The 18,788-nt window shown below is 43.1% G+C and overlaps 1 protein-coding gene across 2 annotated transcripts; it reads right to left on the reverse strand.

Moving 5' to 3' along the window:
• Window positions 1-276: 276 nt before the first annotated feature.
• Window positions 277-17,468, reverse strand: LOC135524719 (SUN domain-containing protein 2-like). Of its 2 annotated transcripts, none has more exons than XM_064952490.1 (13): window positions 17,174-17,468; window positions 10,951-11,053; window positions 10,616-10,752; window positions 10,135-10,410; window positions 9,969-10,040; window positions 9,561-9,694; window positions 9,376-9,429; window positions 9,244-9,297; window positions 6,931-7,004; window positions 6,299-6,431; window positions 5,479-5,982; window positions 5,193-5,282; window positions 277-4,807 (listed from the first exon to the last, which is right to left on the reverse strand). In XM_064952490.1, the coding sequence occupies exons 1-13, from the start codon at window positions 17,193-17,195 to the stop codon at window positions 4,685-4,687; spliced, it is 1,776 nt and encodes a 591-aa protein (XP_064808562.1). In that variant the 5' UTR covers window positions 17,196-17,468; the 3' UTR covers window positions 277-4,684. The 2 variants fall into 2 exon arrangements, with proteins under 2 accessions (XP_064808562.1, XP_064808563.1); XM_064952491.1 differs by lacking the exon at window positions 17,174-17,468 and adding an exon at window positions 12,272-13,511.
• Between the last annotated feature and the right edge of the window lie 1,320 nt (window positions 17,469-18,788).

Consider the following 18,788-nt stretch of genomic DNA (forward strand, 5'->3'; position numbering starts at 1 on the left):
ATAAGTTAAATGGATTCATTCCGTGTTCAATAATAATAGTTAACATGGATGTCCTAGCCGTGTCTGAATCCTGGCTTAGGAAGACCACCAAAACCCCTGAAAATTCCATCCCTAACTATAACATTTTCCGACAAGTTAGAACTGCCAAAGGGGGCGGAGTTGCAATCTACTGGAGGGATAGCCTGCAGAGTTCTGTCTTACTATCCAGGTCTGTGCCCAAACAATTTGAGCTTCTACTTTTAAAAATCCACCTCTCCAGAAAAAAGGCTCTTACAATTGCCGCTTGATAAAAGCAACAGGGTTGAAAAGTTTTATTTGTCACTCCAATGTCTATAACATCTTAAAAAACAAGCCGAGCAGAAGCGCTTCAAGTATTACAAAACAACCACTGGTGCCCTTTGAGAGGAATAGGAATTGAAAAGCATATGGGAATATTATAACGTCAAATAAGTGATAAGTGGCATAAACAATCAAAGTCAAGGAACCTGGTGGGTTTGAACTTTAGGAAGCCTTTCATCAATGGGATACAACATTATTAAAATGCGCATCGGCTTAGGCCTTCATCCGGGTGTGTGATACAAAGTGAGTCGAGGCTATACAACTGCATCTCCTCCATTTTGTATCAGACACAGTAAGCCGATACAATTTTAATAATGGTGTAGCCCATAAATTAAAGTATTTTTTAACTTTCAAACCACACGAGTGCCTGGACTTGGATTTAACAGTCCAAGGGAAGACTTCTGCAGTCATTTTACATTACCCTACATTAATTACATGGTACAATATTGATGCATTATCAATGACCTGATCCATAGCAAATAAATATCATATAGACCACTGAGAATTTGAAAAACTCATAACACAATGTCCTTCATTCAATTATGTTTGATATGCACATGGTTAAATAAATACTAACCAATATCATGAGCATTATGTTCACCTGTGCCGTATTCAGTTGGATACAATGTAGCAATAATTTTGCAACACAAAACAATTCTGAATTCTTAAAACAACTTCCGGTACTACCTTCCTGTTTCAAAATGTTTTATCCCATTTCGTGCCAATATAACACACACACCTGGTTAAGTACAGTATGTTCCAATTTTAAACATCTGATCATGTACCTGTCAAAGAGCACTATTGCAGAAAAGTAACCCCAAAAAATGTGTCCGTTCAATTTCAGAGAAGATGTCATACACAGTCAGTCAGTGTGTGTGTAATAGATATATATATATGTATATATATGTATATGTGTATATATATGTATATGTGTATATATATATATATATATATATGTCCCAGTCAAAAGTTTGGAAACACCTACTCATTCCAGGGTTTCTTTATTGTTACTATTTTCTATAGTGAAGATATCACAACTACGAAATAATACATGGAATCATGTAGTAACCAAAAAAGTGTTAAAACAAATCAAAATATATTTGAGATTCTTCAAAGTAGCCACCCTTTACCTCGATGTCAGCTTTGCACACGCTTGGCATTCTCTCAACCAGCTTCATGAGGTAGTCACCTGGAATACATTTCAATTAACAGGTGTGCATTAAAAGTTAATTTGTGGAATTTCTTTCCTTCTTAATGTGTTTGAGCCAATCAGTTGTGTTGTGACAAGGTAGGGGTGGTATACAGAACATAGCCCTATTTGCCGAAATACCAAGTCCATATTATGGCAAGAACAGCTCAAATAAGCAAAGAGAAACGACAGTCCATCATTACTTTAAAGACATGAAGGTCAGTCAATCTGGAACATTAAGAACTCTGAAAGTTTCTTCAGGTGCAGTCGCAAAAACCATCAAGTGTTATGTTGAAACTGGCTCTCATGAGGACCACCTCAGGAAAGGAAGACCCAGAGTTACCTCTTCTGCAGAGGATAGGTTCATTAGAGTTATCAGCCTCAGAAATTTTAGCCCATATAAATGCTTCACAGAGTTCAAGAAACAGACAAATCTCAACATCAACTGTTCAGAGCAGACTGCGTGAATCAGGTCGTGTGTTTGTGAGAGGCAGAGTAGGTGAACGTATGATCTGTATGGAGGAGGTGTGATGGTGCTTTACTGGTGACACGATCTGTGATTTATTTAGAATTCAAGGCACACATAACCAGCATGGCTACCACAGCATTCTGCAGCGATACGCCATCCCATCTGGTTTGCGCTTAGTGGGACAATCATTTGTTTTTTAACAGAATGACCCAACACACCTCCAGGCTGTGTAAGGGCTATTTGATCAAGGAAAGTGATGGAGTGCTGCATCAGATGACTTGGCCTCCACAATCACCCGACCTCAACCCAATTGAGATGGTTTGGGATGTTTTTCTTGTTTAATTTTTTATTTTTATTTAACTAGGCAAGTCAGTTAAGAACAAATTCTTATTTACAATGACGACCTAGGAACAGTGGGCAGAATGACAGATTTTTACCTTGTCAGCTCTGGGATTCGATTGCGCAACTTTCAGTTACTAGCCCAATGCTCCAACCACTAAATACAAATACACCATGACAGCGCAACACACAAGGGGTGGAACAGTGGCAAAGGTACCCACAGGACCAACAGAATAATATTAGACTGAGGAGATATGAAACACTATTAATACCTGCCGCCCCGAGTGAAGGAAAAGCAGCCAACAAGAGCTCAGCATATGTGGGAACTCCTAGAAGACTGTTGGAAAAGCATTCCAGGTGAAGCTGGTTGAGAGATTGCCAAGAGTGTGCAAAGCTGTCATCAAGGCAAAGAGTGGCTACTTTGAAGAAACTCATATTTTGATATGTTTATCACTTTTTTGGTTACTGCATGATTCCATGTGTTATTTCATAGCTTTGATGTCTTCGCTATTATTCCACAACATAGAAAATAGTACAAATAAAAAGCCTTTAATGAGTAGCTGTCTCCAAACTTTTGACTGGTACTGTATTGTTGTAACCATAGTTTCCGCATATGGCTTCCGTGTTTTAAAAGCATTCGAAAATGAGGTGGATACATAGCCAGTCATTTCAGGTATTGAACTACATTCCTATGGGGAAATGATTTACTTATTTTCTGTTGTATTTGGACAAACTTCAAATTGACCCAGCGTTAAGTATGATGTTTCACTGCCGTAACATCAGAAAAACACACAATACCGAAATAAAATGCTATTGAGAGCTAATCATACTGTATAGGTTCGTTTTGTGATCAGTCTTTTGTTAGTCTATAGCTACCACTGCTGCACATAATACTGTAATTGTAAACATAATGATTTAAAACATGAAATAAAAAAAGTTCCTGATTATTTTCATCAAACACTAGCAAAAAGTACAAGGTTTCTTTTTTTCTATTTACAAATGTTTAGAAGTAGAAAAGCCTGACATTTAGACATCATTGCAATGGACTCATTGCTTTGAGGTGAAAGTTATTCAAGTATTGCAGTAAAATTGGTAAGAGCAATTATGTATTTACTATTAAACTGATCAAAATTGATAAAGACAAAATAAATGCTGCAAGTCATGTAAACTAAGCTGTATTTTTGAATTCAGACAATACGTTCCAGGCCTCCCAAGTGGCAGTGGTCTAATTCTAGGTTAGAGATTCTAGGTTAGAGATTCTAGGTTAGAGTCCAGGCTCTGTCGCAGCCAGCCCGACTGGAAGACCCATGGAGCGGCGCACAATTGGCCCAGCGTCATCCGGATTAGGGAAGGGTTTGGCCGGCAGGGATGTCCATGTCCCATCGCGCACTAGCGACTCCTGTCGCGGGCCAGGCGCAGTGCACGCTGACACGGTCGCCAGGTGTATGGCGTTTCCTCCGACACATTGGTGCGGCTGGCTTCCGGGTTTAGTGGGCATTGTGTCAAGAAGCAGTGCGGCTTGGTTGGGTTGTTGAGATGCAGCAATGAGACAAGACGGTAACTACCAATTAGGTACCATGAAATTGGGAAGGAAAAAAAAATATTTTTATAAATATGAAAGAAAATACGTTGCAACCTCAGTGTGCTTCCTGTCTATTTCTCTCTCTTATTATAAAGGACATTGAAACACCAGTGCATTACCAAATACAAAGTAGAAAGCATCTACAATCATATAGTTCATCCTATAATAGGAAGCCTATTGGCAAGGTGCGTTGAGACTTAACCATTCAGGCCAACAGAAATCATTTACAAACATATTATTCTTATCGGACTAATAAAATAATGAACAATACATCTTGATTCTTGCAACATATACATCCAACAATGCTCTTTTTAACCATAATTAAACCTTTGTATATAATTTTAAGACAGATGGAATTAAACAAAATAAGATCCCAGTAACCCAGGAGGGATTGTCATGAACACACAAAGTACAATCTGAAATCTTTGTCCGCTGTGGCCGGGCGTTAAAATGCAAACAAATAATCGATGTTCAAAAGCACACACACACAAACAGTTCAATTTGAAACTCTCAAAAGCCCATCCCCACACTCCTATTAGCCAGGTCAATACCTCTGCCAGAAATGAAACTGCAAATTGTAACAAAACCTTGCAGACCTCTGACCTCACACCCGGCAGAAGCCAGTTTAGGAAGCCATCCTGATTACGGCAAATAAAGACATTTATTTAGAATGGTCCGTCATAATGTTGAGATGCAAAAAGAACGTTGCTCTGATATGAAAGCGAAGCCTCGGAGGTCTGAGGTTGAGGTGGACGATGAACGTCTCTCACTTGGAGGAGGAGGCCATGTGTCCGTGCACACGGAAGCGGTACACGCATGTGTACTCCAGGTGACCCCAGTTACTCAGAACGCGCAGCTCCACAAAATAATAGATGGCCCTGGTAGGATTCTGACAGAACAGGAAGGGTAAAGGGTTAGAACAAGCAACGCAACTGAACTGACTGAATGGATAAAGCATTAGGGTCAACAGTAGCTACTAGCTAGGTAGTTAGAACTTCGTTCTATGGTCCTGGTCCAGTTCTATTCCAGGCTTATTTCAGCTGTAGTCTGTTGCATAAACATCGAGCCCGACTAATGTCTCACGCCCCCCAAAAATAACCTAGTAATCCTAACCAGAGGTCGTGTTCACGAGGTACCAAACTGAAAGAGGGAGGGACTACCTGAACTTGTCCAATAAGAAACACTCATTTTTTATAGCAATATGTTTTGCTTCATTTTGAAACGGTGTGTACTAATGAATACAACCGAGGCAAAGTTTAAATGATGTGACTCACAGGCAGTTGGAAGGTCTGGATTGCCCCTCCGTGCTGGTCATAAGTGAAGGTTCCCAGCCAGGTGCCATCTTCTGTCTCAGTGGACATACCCTGCACAGAGAGAGAAAGCGATGAGACCGATTTTTAAAGACAGAAATGAGTCATCAGCGTTAAAGATATTCACCATACTGCTCTAAACATCTCTGTAGGAAATCTTCAACAGTAGATCATGTAGATGTGGCTCTGGGAAAAAAATTGTGCACTGAATAGAGTGTCAGGGAAGGGCTAGAGGTCACAGATGACTCACGTAGACAGAGAAGGCCTTGGGCGCGCTGTCGATGCGTCCGGTGGGAGCGTTGGAGACCGGGAGGTGCTCCAGTGTGACGTGGGTGATGTGGGCAGGATGAGATAGCGCGATGACCAGGGTGCCCTGCGCTCCGTAGAATGCCCAGCACTTCCCAGCTTGCACCGCCTGACCCTGGATAACAGTGCGGGGGTTCTCAGAGGGGTACCAGAGGGGTACACCCAGGAAGGACACGCATGCCGAGCGGGTACGGTACGTCTCGGAACACCGTGTGCTCACAACACTGGCACCTTGGGACTCCAAGGCAAAGTCTGGCATCCTGTCAGCCAATAGGGGACTGCAGTTCTTCACAACCTCTTTCACCATCCGTGGCTCATTCTGGGGCACATTCTCATGCAGCCATTTGGCCATGGCCTCTTCGAGCTCAGGGGTCAGGTGTGTGTTGGCTGTGGTGGGGTTGGGAGCTGGAGGAGGCTGGTTCTGAACAGAGTAGACCTGCTTCCCCAGCTACACAACACAGAGAGACCACATCCATTAGGTTAGGAAGGCTCATCAATTAGTGTCCCAAACGGCACCCCATTCCCTATATAGTACACTACCATAAGGCTCTGGTCAAAAGTAATTGTAAGTTGCTCTGGAGGAGAGTGTCTGCTAAATTACTAAAATGGGAAATGTAGTGCACTATGTAAGGAATTGGGTGCCTTTTTGGACTCTACCATTCTCATTTGAGTTATTTAGCACCATCTCTTATGCAGAACCACTTAAAGTGCAAAAGTTCAGTGCTACAAATTTGACTTGAGTTTGCGTGTTTTGTGTACATTACCGTGGCACTCTGGTCCTCCAGGGCAGCGACTCGCTGCTTAACATGTGCGTGTTGGTCCTTCAGCTCGCCCACCTGACTGATGAAGCCGGCTGTCTGCTCGCTCAAACGATGCTCCCAATCCAGTGGATTCACACTATAATAGAAAAAAATAACTTAATTGTCCAGTGAGAAACAGAGATATTTATTTATCTTCAACCCCCTGAGACAGCAAACTCACAAAACATTTTTAAAGGCTAAGTCAAGATTGTCTTCAAATCAAATGTCAAATGTATTTATATAGCCCTTCGTACATCAGCTGATATCTCAAAGTGCTGTACAGAAACCCAGCCTAAAACCCCAAACAGCAAGCAATGCAGGTGTTGAAGCACGTTGGTTAGGAAAAACTCCCTAGAAAGGCCGAAACCTAGAGAGGAAATCTTGAATCCAAAGTTTTTTTTGCAAACAAGGTTTGGACATTAGATTGGTTAACAGAAAAAGTATGGGAGTATGTTTTCACTCCTTTCAAATCTTCCCAAGTGCCGAGGGAGCATGGGACAGGAGCTAGGGCTAAGGACAGGAGGTAGATACTAGGAGGTAGGGGCTAGGGGCAGAAGCTAGGGGCAGGTTTTGGATTGGGCCGAACACACACTCACCTGTCCACTCTCACGCTCACGTCCCTCATGTCTGTTCTCACATCTGCCAAGTCTGTCTGCAGTCTCTCTACCATCTGTTGGGATAGACGAGCACTACATCTCACCCATATACGTAAATATACAACAATTCTATAGAACATATATACAGTACCAGTAAATAATTTGGGCACGCCTACTCAGTCCAGGGTTTTTCTTTATTTTTACTATATTCTACATCATGTAGAATAATAGTGAAGACATCAAAACTATGAAATAACACATGGAATCATGTAGTACCCAAAAGAAGTGTTAAAGAAACCAAAATATATTTAACATTTAGATTCTTCAAAGTAGACACCCTTTGCCTGGACTCTTGGCATTCTCTCAACCAGCTTCCCCTGGAATACTTTTCCAACAGTTTTGAAGGAGTTACCACATATTCTGCACTCCTGAGTGGCGCAGTGATCTAAGGCACTGCATCTCAGTGCAAGAGGCGTCACTATAGTCCCTGGTTTGAATCAAGGCTGAATCACATCCAGCCGTGATTGGGTGTCCTATTAGTGCGGCGCACAATTAACTCAGTGTCGTCCGGGTTTGGCCGTCGTTGTAAATAAGAATGTGCCCTTAACTGACTAGCCTAGTTAATTAAAGGTAAAAAAAATATGAATAATTGGCTGCTTTTCCTTCACTCTGCGGTCCAACTCATCCCAAACAATCTCAATTGGGTTGAGGGCGGGTGATTGTGGAGGCCAAGTCATCTGATGCAGCACTCCATCACTCTCCTTGGTCAAATAGCCCTTACACAGCCTGGAGGTGTGTTGGGTCATTGTCCTGTTGAAAAATAAATGATAGTCCCACTAAGCGCAAACCAGATGGGATGGCGTATCGCTGCAGAATGCTGTGGTAGCCATGCTAGTTATGTGTGCTTTGAATTCTAAATAAATCAGTGTCACCAGCAAATCGCCCCCACACCATCACACCTCCTCCTTAGAAGGCCAGCATCCTGGGGTAGCTGCTTCACTGTTGATGTTGAGACTGGGGTTTTGCGGGTACTATTTAATGAAGCTGCCAGTTGAGGACTTGTGAGGCATCTGCTTCTCAAACTAGACACACTAATGTACTCGTCCTCTTACTCAGGTGTGCACTGGGGCCTCCCACTCCCCTTTCTATTCTGGTTAGAGCTAGTTTGCACCGTTCTGTGAAGGGAGTAGTACACAGGCATTGTGCGAGATCTATAGTTTCTTGGCAATTTCACAAATGGAATAGCCTTAAATTTCTCAGAACAAGAATAGACTGATGAATTTCAGAAGTTAGTTCTTTGTTTCTGGCCATTTTGAGCCTGTAATCGAAGCCACAAATGCTGCTGCTCCAGATACTCAACTAGTCTACAGAAGGCCAGTTTTATTGATTCTTTAAATCAGTACTACAGTTTAACTGTGCTAACATAACCATTTTGTAATTTTCTAATGATCAATTAGCATTTTAAAATGATAAACTTAGATTAGCTATACAAGAATATTTTGAAGATAAACAATGCAGAGGATGAGGACGAGCGTACTAAACGGAGTACTATGGTCAATAGGGAATTGTCAATGTAAATAGGAGTTGGTTTTGCTTTTCTTCGGTTCAACAGCTGTTTAGAATCTGTGGAATGTCAGTCCTGAACTCAGAGCTACGTTCTGTACATTGAGTCTGGAGCAGGATACTTGTTATATGGCCATTGGCCCAGTTGTACTACAAGGACTTCTGATTGGTCAACCCTAAGCTAGGTTGGGGGGTTATAAATGACATCCTGTTATTTGTTCTGTGGAGAAAAGCTGAGGACAACAGGGGGAATGAACATCTACCTCCCAGCATAGCATCTATGATTTGTCCTTTTCAAATAAATACATTTTTTCTCCCCGATTTGCTTTGGGGTTTGTATTATTGAAGAATAACAACTGCTAACATCGTGCCATTGGAACACAGACGTGATGTTGCCGATAATGGGCCTATGTAGATTCCAGCTACAATAGTCATTTACAACATTAACAATGTCTACACTACATTTCTGATCAATTTGATGTTATTTTAGACTATTTTTTTGCTTTTCTTTCAAAAACAAGGACATTTCTAAGTGACCCCAAACTTTAACAGTAGTGTGTATGTGTGTATTTATTACATAAAAAAAGAACACACTATTTCCCAAATACTGCACTATTATAGAGCCCTATAAGAGGACTCCCTATTACACTACTACAGACATCTATAACTGAAACCATGTTCTCCATACTAGACTGTTATAGGACCTTATGACTCCCCATTCCACATAATACTGCACTACAGAGCACTCACCTCGGTTACAAATTTCTGCTGGTGTTCCTTCTTCTTAAGAATTTCAATCTCTCTCTGCGGGAGAACATGTACACAAGTGAGTTAATACACCCAAATGCAGTATAGTTTGTGCATTCTCTCTGTCTCTCTTACCAGGATGGTGTTCATCTTGGCTTCCAGAGCAGAAGGCAATACCGAAGCTCCATCCTGCAGAAAGAGTTTCAACAAACAAGCTTTTAACTGTACAATCCAGGAGTACACATGCCGAGCGTCAATGTAGCATCCTACCAAATCAAGAGAAAGATTATTGCCGGGTATGTGGTCCCATCAGATCCTACCATAGCCTTGACAGGTGGCGTAGTAAAGACAGGTGGCGGAGTTGGGGTGATGACAGATCGGTTCAGGGTCATAGTGATAGCATTCAGGGCTGAAGTCAGGGTGGCCCATACCAAGGGGGCAAGGAGCCAGCAGCCTAGCAGAAAGGGGTAGAATAGACTTGAATACACTAAGGAGGACATTATCATACAGGACAGGCTACACAGACAACATTTTGAACATTTTTGCCCGTCAACAATGGGTGTGTGTTGTACTTCTGTTATTTAAATTGTCAGTAAGTACTATGGTTAGGCATGTCATCTGTGGACAATGTACTGCTGGCACCAATAAAGTAACAGTGATGTTGGTTCTTTTCATGGAAGTTCTATAGAACTATAGACTGTCTGATTCTGTAGTGTGATGTCACTCACCGAAGGTCAATAGGATGAGGAGGATGGCAATTAGAATGGCCTTCCCCACATCGGCCGGGATAAACGGAGGGGCTACAGGAGGAGAGAGAGATAAAGCTAATGCTAACGAACAAGCTACAAGCATAGAGACCAGCTAATGCTACGCTAGCACACACACAGTACTCACTCCAATTGGCACTAGCACTTGTCCTGTTAGTGCAAGATCTGTGGCTGGCGCTAGCCCTTTGTTCGCCTAAGGAGGAGTCTCCAGAGTATCCTCTGTAACGTCTTGCCTCTGAAGAGGAGTAACCAGAGCTGTCCATGGCGCTGCTCTGGCTCTGGGCCTGGTTCAGGCCGGTCTGGCAGGACGAGAAGCCCATGGGGCTGGGAGCCAGGTTCAGGCTGGGGGCTGGGGCAGCAGGTTCCTGGAAGGTCTTCCTTCTCTGAACCAAGCTTGAGACCCCTGAAGGGCAGGGGGTGCGGGGACAAAGAGAGAGAGTCAGATGGTTCGTTTTGAATAGCCATAATAGCTAACTATAACCATAGACAAAGAGGCAGCTGCAATACAAAGCTATACTGTACAGTGTATACAGTATAGGCATGGACAATGAAAGTAACTGAGTGAGTGTCAATAGGACTGTGGATGCAGGAAGTGGTGTAAACCGTACCAATGTAGTCCTCAGCATTGATGGGTGGCTCCACTGTACTACCCTTGCTGCTAGCGGTGCTAGCCACGCTGTTGGCCCGGCTGGAGGTCCGAGAGGCCGCCACTTTACGACCACCTGTCTTCCTCTTAGTAAAAACCCTGAGAGAGCGAAAGGGCTTTGTTAAAGCAACTTTGTCAGGCCTACTGTATTAGGCTATACGGTACAATAGATGCACTATTGTAAAGTGGCTGTTCCACTGGATGTCAGAAGGTGAATTCACCAATTTGTAAGTCGCTCTGGATAAGAGCGTCTGCTAAATGACTTAAATGTAAATGTAAATGTAAACACAAACACACCTCACGGGGCTCTCCCTGTAGGAAACTGAGGAGGACTCATCATCATCTGATGACTGGTGGTAGTATCCCCCTAAAACCAGCCTCATACTGCGCCGCGACATGTCTGACAGAGAGAGAGACAGAGACAGAGACAATACCTTATACAGGATACTGTGTTATACGAACTGCTTTAACCGGAGGAATCCCACACACACAGCAAATCAATAATATAACACTTTGTAACAGTCATTAGGCTTTTATATGTTGTTAAAAATAGATGAGATGAACAGTTACAGTAAAAAGGAAATTGAGGTTCCCAAGAGGTAGCATAGCGCTAGCCCAGAGCTGGTGGTAGCAGTAGCCCAGAGCTGGTGGTAGCAGTAGCCCAGAGCTAGTGGAAGGAGAGAGATAGGAGAGGCTCTCTAACTTACATATTACTCAGTACAGGTGCATCAAAGCTGGGACTGAAAAACAGCTTCTATCTCAAGGCCATCAGACTGTTAAATAGCCATCACTAGCCGGCTACCACCCGGTTACTCAACTCTGCATCTTAGAGGCTGCAGCCCTATACATAGACATGGAATCACTGGCCACTAAATTAACGGAACACAAGTTACTTTAATAAATGTTTACATACTGCTTTACTCATCTCATATGTACAGTACAGGAACTGCTGACAAACTCCAGCCACATGAGGTCTAGTATTGTCTTGCATTAAGGAGGAACCCAGGGCCAACCGCACCAGCATATGGTCTCACAAGGGGTCTGAGGATCTCATCTCGGTACCTAATAGCAGTCAGGCTACCTCTGGCGAGCACATGGCGGGACATTAAACCAAAGGAAATCTGTCCTTTGGTCTGCTGAGTCCCAATTTGAGATTTTTGGTTCAAACCGCTATGTCTTTGTGAGACGCACAGTAGGTGAACGGATGATCTCAGCATGTGTGGTTCCCACCGTGAAGCATGGAGGAGGTGTAATGGAGTGGGGGTGCTTTTCTGGTATCAAGACTGTCGGAAAAGCATTCCAGGTTGGTTGAGAGAATGCCAAGAGTGTGCAAAACTGTCATCAAGGCAAAGGGTGGCTACTTTGAAGAATCTCAAATATATTTTGATTTGTTTAACAATTGTTTGGCTACTATATGATTCCATGTGTTATTTCATAGTTTTGATGTCTTCAGGTTAAAATGGCGCTGGAGAATATGGCAGACGTTTTACGTGCCCCCAGCCAATTGTGTTTTTTTGTTTTTTCTTATTTGCGTTGTCACTTATCTTATACATAATGTTGCTGCTACCATCTCTTATGACCGAAAAAACTTCTGGATATCAGGACTGCGATTACTCACCAAGGACTAGCAAAATCCTCTTTTTCCTTTCACCACTCTGACCAGCCCGACGCAAAGGACACACTGCTTCCTCAGGAACAGGCCCCGATACCCGTGATCTGTGTGAAGAGGATGCGGAAAAAGTGGCCGAAGGTCCAGCTGCCTTCTGAGAATTCGCAGGCGATCCAATAAACCTCCACTTCCTCCATTCTGCTTGCAAACGTGCAATCGACAAGTTACGCGGAAGATTAAACTACCAACAGGACATTAAAAACTGTAACATCTTATGCTTCAGAGTCGTGGCTGAACGACATACAGCTGGCTGGTTATACGATGTACCGGCAGGATAGAACAGCGGCGTCTGGTAAGACAAGGGGCGGCAGACTATGTATTTTTGTTTAAAAAAAACAGCTGGTGCACGATATCTAAGGAAGTCTATTGCTCGCCTGACGTTTATCTCATGATAAACTGTAGACCACACTACCTACCTCCATCTGTATTTTTCGTAGCTGTTTACATACCACCATAGTCAGAGGCTGGCACTAAGACAGCATTAATGAGCTGTATTCAGTCATAAGCAAACAAGAAAACGCTCACCGAGAAGCGGCGCTCCTAGTAGCCGGGGACTTTAATGCAGAGAAAGTTAAACCGGTTTACCCAATTTCTATCAGCATGTTAAAAGTGCAATCAGAGGAAAAAGAACTCTGAACCACCTATACTCCACACACACATACAAAGCTCTCCCTCGCCCGTGACCAGATCAATTTAAAAAAATGGTTAGATGGAGCAGATGCTATGCTACAGGACTGTTTTGCTAGCCCAGACTGGAATATTTTCTGGCATACCTCCGATGGCATTGAGTAGTACACCACATCAGTCATTTGCTTCATCAATAACTGCATCGATGACGTCGTCCCCACAGTACATACCCCAAACAGAAGCCAATGTTTACAGGCAGCATCCACACTGAGCTAAAAGCCAGAGCTGCCGCATTCAAGGAGCGGGACTCTAACCCGGAAGCTTATAAGAAATCCCTCTATGCTTGCCGACGAACCATCAAACAGGCAAAGCGTCAATACAGGACTAAGATCGAGTCGAACACCGGCTCTGGCGCTCGTCAGATGTGGCAGGGCTTGCAAACCATTACAGACTACAAAGGGAAGCACAGCCGAGAGCTGCCCAGCGACACGAGCCTACCAGATGAGCTAAACTACTTCTATGCTAGCTTCGAGGCGCGTAACACTGAAACATGCATGAGCACCAGCTGTTACGGAAGACTGTGTGATAAAGCTCTCCGCAGCCGACGTAAGTAAGACCTTTAAACAGGTCAACATTCACAAGGCCACAGGGCCTGATAGATTACCAGGACGTGTACTCCAAGCATGCACTGACCAACTGGCAAGTGTCTTCACTGACATTTTCAACCTCTCCCTGTCCGAGTCTGTAATACCAACATGTTTTAAGCAGACCAACATATGCCCAAGAACACTAAGGTAACCTGCCTAAACGACTATTGACCCGTAGCACTCACATCTGTAGCCATGAAGTGCCTTGAAAGGCTGGTCATGGCCCTCAACACCATCATCCCAGAAACCCTAGACCCACTCAAATTTGCATACCACACCAACAGATCCACAGATGATGCAATCTCCATTGCACTCCACACTGCCCTTTCCCACCTGGACCAAAGCGACACCTATGTGAGAATGCTATTCATTGACTACAGCTCAGCGTTCAACACCATAGTGCCCTCAAAGCTCATCAATAAGCTAAGGACCCTGGTACTAAACACCTCCCTATTCAACTGGATCCTGGACTTCCTAACGGGCCACCCCCAGGTGGTAAGGGTAGGTAACACCACATGCGCCACGCTGATCCTCAACACAAGGGGCCCGTCAGGGGTGTGTGCTCAGTCCCCTCCTGTACTCCCTGTTCACTCATGACTGCACGGCCTGGCACGACTTCAACACCATCATTAAATTTGCCGATGACCGACAACAACGAGACGGCCAGGTCTCTGACCTCCCTATAGGCTGTGTGGTGCCAGGATAACAACATCTCCATCAACGTGATCAAGACAAAGGAGATGGTTGTGGACAACAGGAAAAAGAGGACCGAGCATGGCCCCATTCTCAACGACGGGGCTGCAGTGGAGCAGGTTGAGAGCTTCAAGTTCCTTGGTGTCCACATCACCAACAAACTAACATGGTCCAAGCACACCAAGATAGTTGTGAAGAGGGCACAACAAAACCTATTCCCCTCAGTAGATTGAAAAGATTTGGCATGGGTCCTCAGATCCTCAAAGGTTCTACAGCGGTAGGTGGTGTCAGAGGAAGGCCCTAAAAATTGTCAAAAATTCCAGCCACCCTAGTCAGACTGTTCTCCCTGCTACTGCACGGCAAGAGGTACCGGAGCGCCAAGTCTAGGTCCAAGAGGCTTCTAAACAGCTTCTACCCCCAAGCCATAAGACTCAAAGTTGACTTGGAGCCTCAAGAATCGGGACTCAAGTCTCAAGTTATCAAATTTGTGACTCAAGTCATGTGGCTCGAGTACTGCAGTACTGCAGAGAAGCCAAAATACAGGGTAAAGGCATGGCATAAGGTGTAAGAGGATGTGGTGTGTGGTGAGACAGGAAGTCAGACATGTGAGTGATATGCAAATTCAGACAACAGAGTTGAGAAAAAGGAAAATGGCCCACACTATCTGCAGCTTTGACAACACTACAGTAAACAACTAACAACAAGTTTAGGTTGTTAGGGCATGGAAAAGGACAGACACTGCTCTATGGTTACTGACAGACAAAAAGACACTGATGTAGGTCAAGTGATCAAGTGGGATTGAGCCAACACCATGAGGTAAAACCATCCAGCCAGCCAGGTTAAAGTAGCCTACATTAATAGCATTCTCATTGTTATGCAATGGAGTCTGGAATACATTACCTTCCTCTGGTGTGAAAAGAAGCTTTAGCATCACTGAACATATTGTACCATAGGCTAATTCTCTCCAATCCTCTATTCCACTGAAAATGGCGTCTCTTGCAGTCTCAGCGCTTTATCCCGCTTCCCATTACAATAGCCTTCAGTTCCCTCCTTCACTAAGCTCTCCTCCCCTCTTTCTTTACCTGATCCTGCAATCTAATCAACCCCTCTCATCTACAGTGCATTCGGAAAGTATTTAGACAACAACTTTTTCCACCACATTATGTTACATTACAGCCTTATTCTATAAATTCATTAAATTGATGAAGCAAAAACAAGTTAGAACTTCTCAAATGTATTATTTGCATAAGTATTATCAACATAAGTATTCAGACCCTTTTCTCAGTACATTGTTGAAGCACCTTTGGCAGTGATTACAGCCTCGAGTCTTCTTGGGTACGACGCGTGACGCTTGGCATGCAGCCAAAGAGTTCAATCTTGGTTTCATCAAACGAGAGAATCTTGTTTCTCATGGCCTCAGAGTCCTTTAGGTGCCTTTTGGCAAACTCCAAGCAGGCTGTCATGGGTCTTTTGGGGGAGTGGCTTATGTTTTGCCACTCTACCATAAAGGCCTGATTGGTGGAGGTTGTTCTTTTGGAAGATTCTCCCATCTCTACAGAGGAATTCTGGAGCTCTGTCAGAGTAACCATTGGGTTCTTGGTCACCTCCCTGACCAAGGCCCTTCTCCCCCGATTGCTCAGTTTGGCCGGGCGGCCAGCTCCAGGAAGAGTATTGGTGGTTCTAAACTTCTTAAATTTAAGAATGATGGAGGCCACTGTGTTCTTGGGGACCTTCAATGCTGCAGACATTTTTTGTACCCTTCCCTAGATCTGTGCCTCGACATCATCCTGTCTCAATGCTCTACCGACAATTCCTTGGACCTCATGGCCTGGTTTTTGCTCTGACATGCACCGTCACCTGTGGGACCTTTATATAGACAGATGTGTGCCTTTCTAAAATCATGTCCAGTCAATGGAATTTAGCACAGGTGGACTCCAATCAAGTTGTAGAAACATCAAGGTGATTAATGGAAACAGGATGCACCTAAGCTCAATTTCGAGTCTGATAGCAAAGGGTCTGAATACTTAAAGAGTTGTTTTATTTGCAAAAATGTCTAAAAATGTTTTCATTATGGGATATTGTGTGTAGATTGAGTTCTAAAAAATAAATAAAGCTGTAATGTGGAAAAAGTAAAGGGGTCTGAATATTTTAATACTTTTTTCGTAGCTTGCTAGCCTATAATTACATGGGGACACAAATACAGTCCACACACTACAAAAGAGCATCATTAGACCTGACACACATACAGGAGAACAGCCGCATAAAATACACAAACAAAGATACGCGTGTTTCTGTAACAGCTTGAAGCTGATCCTCATTAGTAAATTGGATGATGTTCCTCCTAGAACATCAGAGAGGAGAGTTAGCGTTTGAACGTTGTGTTCCTGTTAAGGGAGGGGCAGGTCATGGAGGCATTGCTGGCAGAGCTAGCATTACTACTGCCATACACACAGCCAGGCTACATAGACAAATAGACCACAACAAACACACAGAGAGAAAGAGACCGAGAGAGAAAAACCCGGGTTGAGTCATTTTAAAGCAAACAGCACATAATTGCCATCTAAATCATAGGAAATGTGTTGACTGTGCCCCTGGAAGCTTGGAAACTGTTCCTCAAAAGTTTGTGTGTCAAAGATATACTCGTGCGTGTTGTGAACATCAGTACGCGTTGTTTTATCAACAAGATGCTGACACTTCAGCCGCCGTCTCACGGACACGAACAGCATCATCCCCATATGAGGAAAAAAGTAATTAATCTGCCTTGCAAACTGTTAGTTACAGCACGTCACGAGTTCACGGCATAGCTACTGTAACTAGTTTGTACCATTAAACGTGCATAAACAAACTTGGTGTAAACAAACGTATATATTTTGTCCAGACTTACCCGCTTCTTGGGTCGCCATCATGGGTAAGGCAGAGGCAAAGCTCCCTGTCCCAGGTGGCGAGCTGTCAAATGTAACCTCTCTCAAATGGAACGATAACTTGGCTAATTGCAACCAGCAGCCCTATACATTTCCGAACAACAATTTAGTGGTAGACAGGACAGGGTATAAAGAGCCAACCCCTTTGTTGGCTCTTCGTAACACTTTCACACAAAAAAATCTGCTCCGGTATTTGCTAGCACAAGGCAAACGGGACTCAACCAGAACGTTGCTACTGACAGTTAGGTGGAGGAGGAGTCCGCGGGCCAGACAGACAGTTACAAAACACCCTCTTATTTTGAGTTAAGGCTGCCTCTTTGGAGCTCTCGTCTTTTTTACGCGTCACCCTGTGGCAATATCTGGTCAGCAACAGTTCCCCCCCTTTCTATTGAATGATTCATTAATAATCGTGGCAACTTTCCTTTGCATCTTGCGGGGTGAAATCAATTAATAAAAATATGGGAAAATAGGCTAAACATGCGCATATGATAAACCAAGGACATCACATTTAGAAAATATTACCTAAATCTTGTATAATGTTCTCAGTCTACAGTCAGTGAAGAAGATCCCTGACTCGGGTTGTTGTCCCGACACTGTTCATATTACATCGACGTCATAATCAAGTCTCAGAGAACTGATTATGACGTCAAACATTGATTGACTTTTTTATTTTAAGTTTGCCTTGCTATCCTTACGTTTTCAAGTAAAAGTTCAATAAATTAATTAATTAATATAAAGTGCAATTTAATACTGAATTGCTTGATGAAAAACAAATATATATATATATATATATATATATATATATATATATATATATATATATATATATAACACAAGAGCACGTTCATTATGGACATTGTCGATCCAACAACCGAGTCAGTGGCCTTTCCTTTTCTCAATTAAATTTGCTCAACTCCTGCGTCCTCTCTGAGCCTTCCTCTCTGGCCTCACGTTAAAGGTAGTAGAGGAGAGGGAAAGTGTTAAAAAACGAGTGTATTAAATGAGAGGGCTTGATTGACATAGCAGTTGATATTGCAGGCAACTGCCGGCAGACTGATCAAAAAAAATATATATTCATATATCATAAATAACTACTCCATGTTATTTGTAGATCAGTCAGTCACGCAAACGACGTTTACAAAAATAAATGTATAAAGTGATTAAAAATAAATGTAGCTAGTTGTGCAAGACATTTTATAGACAAATGGATAAGTAAGCGTATACTTTTTGTCTGTTCGCATACTTTACTCCTTCAAGAAAACAATAGCTGATTTAAAAAAAAAAATCATGGGTAACTGCATACATGGAGTGTTTGGAAGTGGGCGTGTCAACAGAAGTGGGCGGATGAACAGAACAGGATGTATGGAAAAGCGAATCAGCTAATTGGACATATTTGTTGCCACTCAATACCGTTTTGCCTGACTGATTGGGTTGCACAACATGTCGATTGTTGACAACTGTAGCATTTTAGCTAAACCTAACTCCTTTCCTAACCTTAACATAATTCTCTAAACCTGCCACCTTAATTATCCTAACCTGCTACGTTAGTTCTCTTAACCCTCTATGTAAACCAGCGGT

The sequence above is a fragment of the Oncorhynchus masou genome, chromosome 31 (genome assembly GCF_036934945.1).
Source record: "Oncorhynchus masou masou isolate Uvic2021 chromosome 31, UVic_Omas_1.1, whole genome shotgun sequence".
NCBI lineage: Eukaryota > Metazoa > Chordata > Actinopteri > Salmoniformes > Salmonidae > Oncorhynchus > Oncorhynchus masou.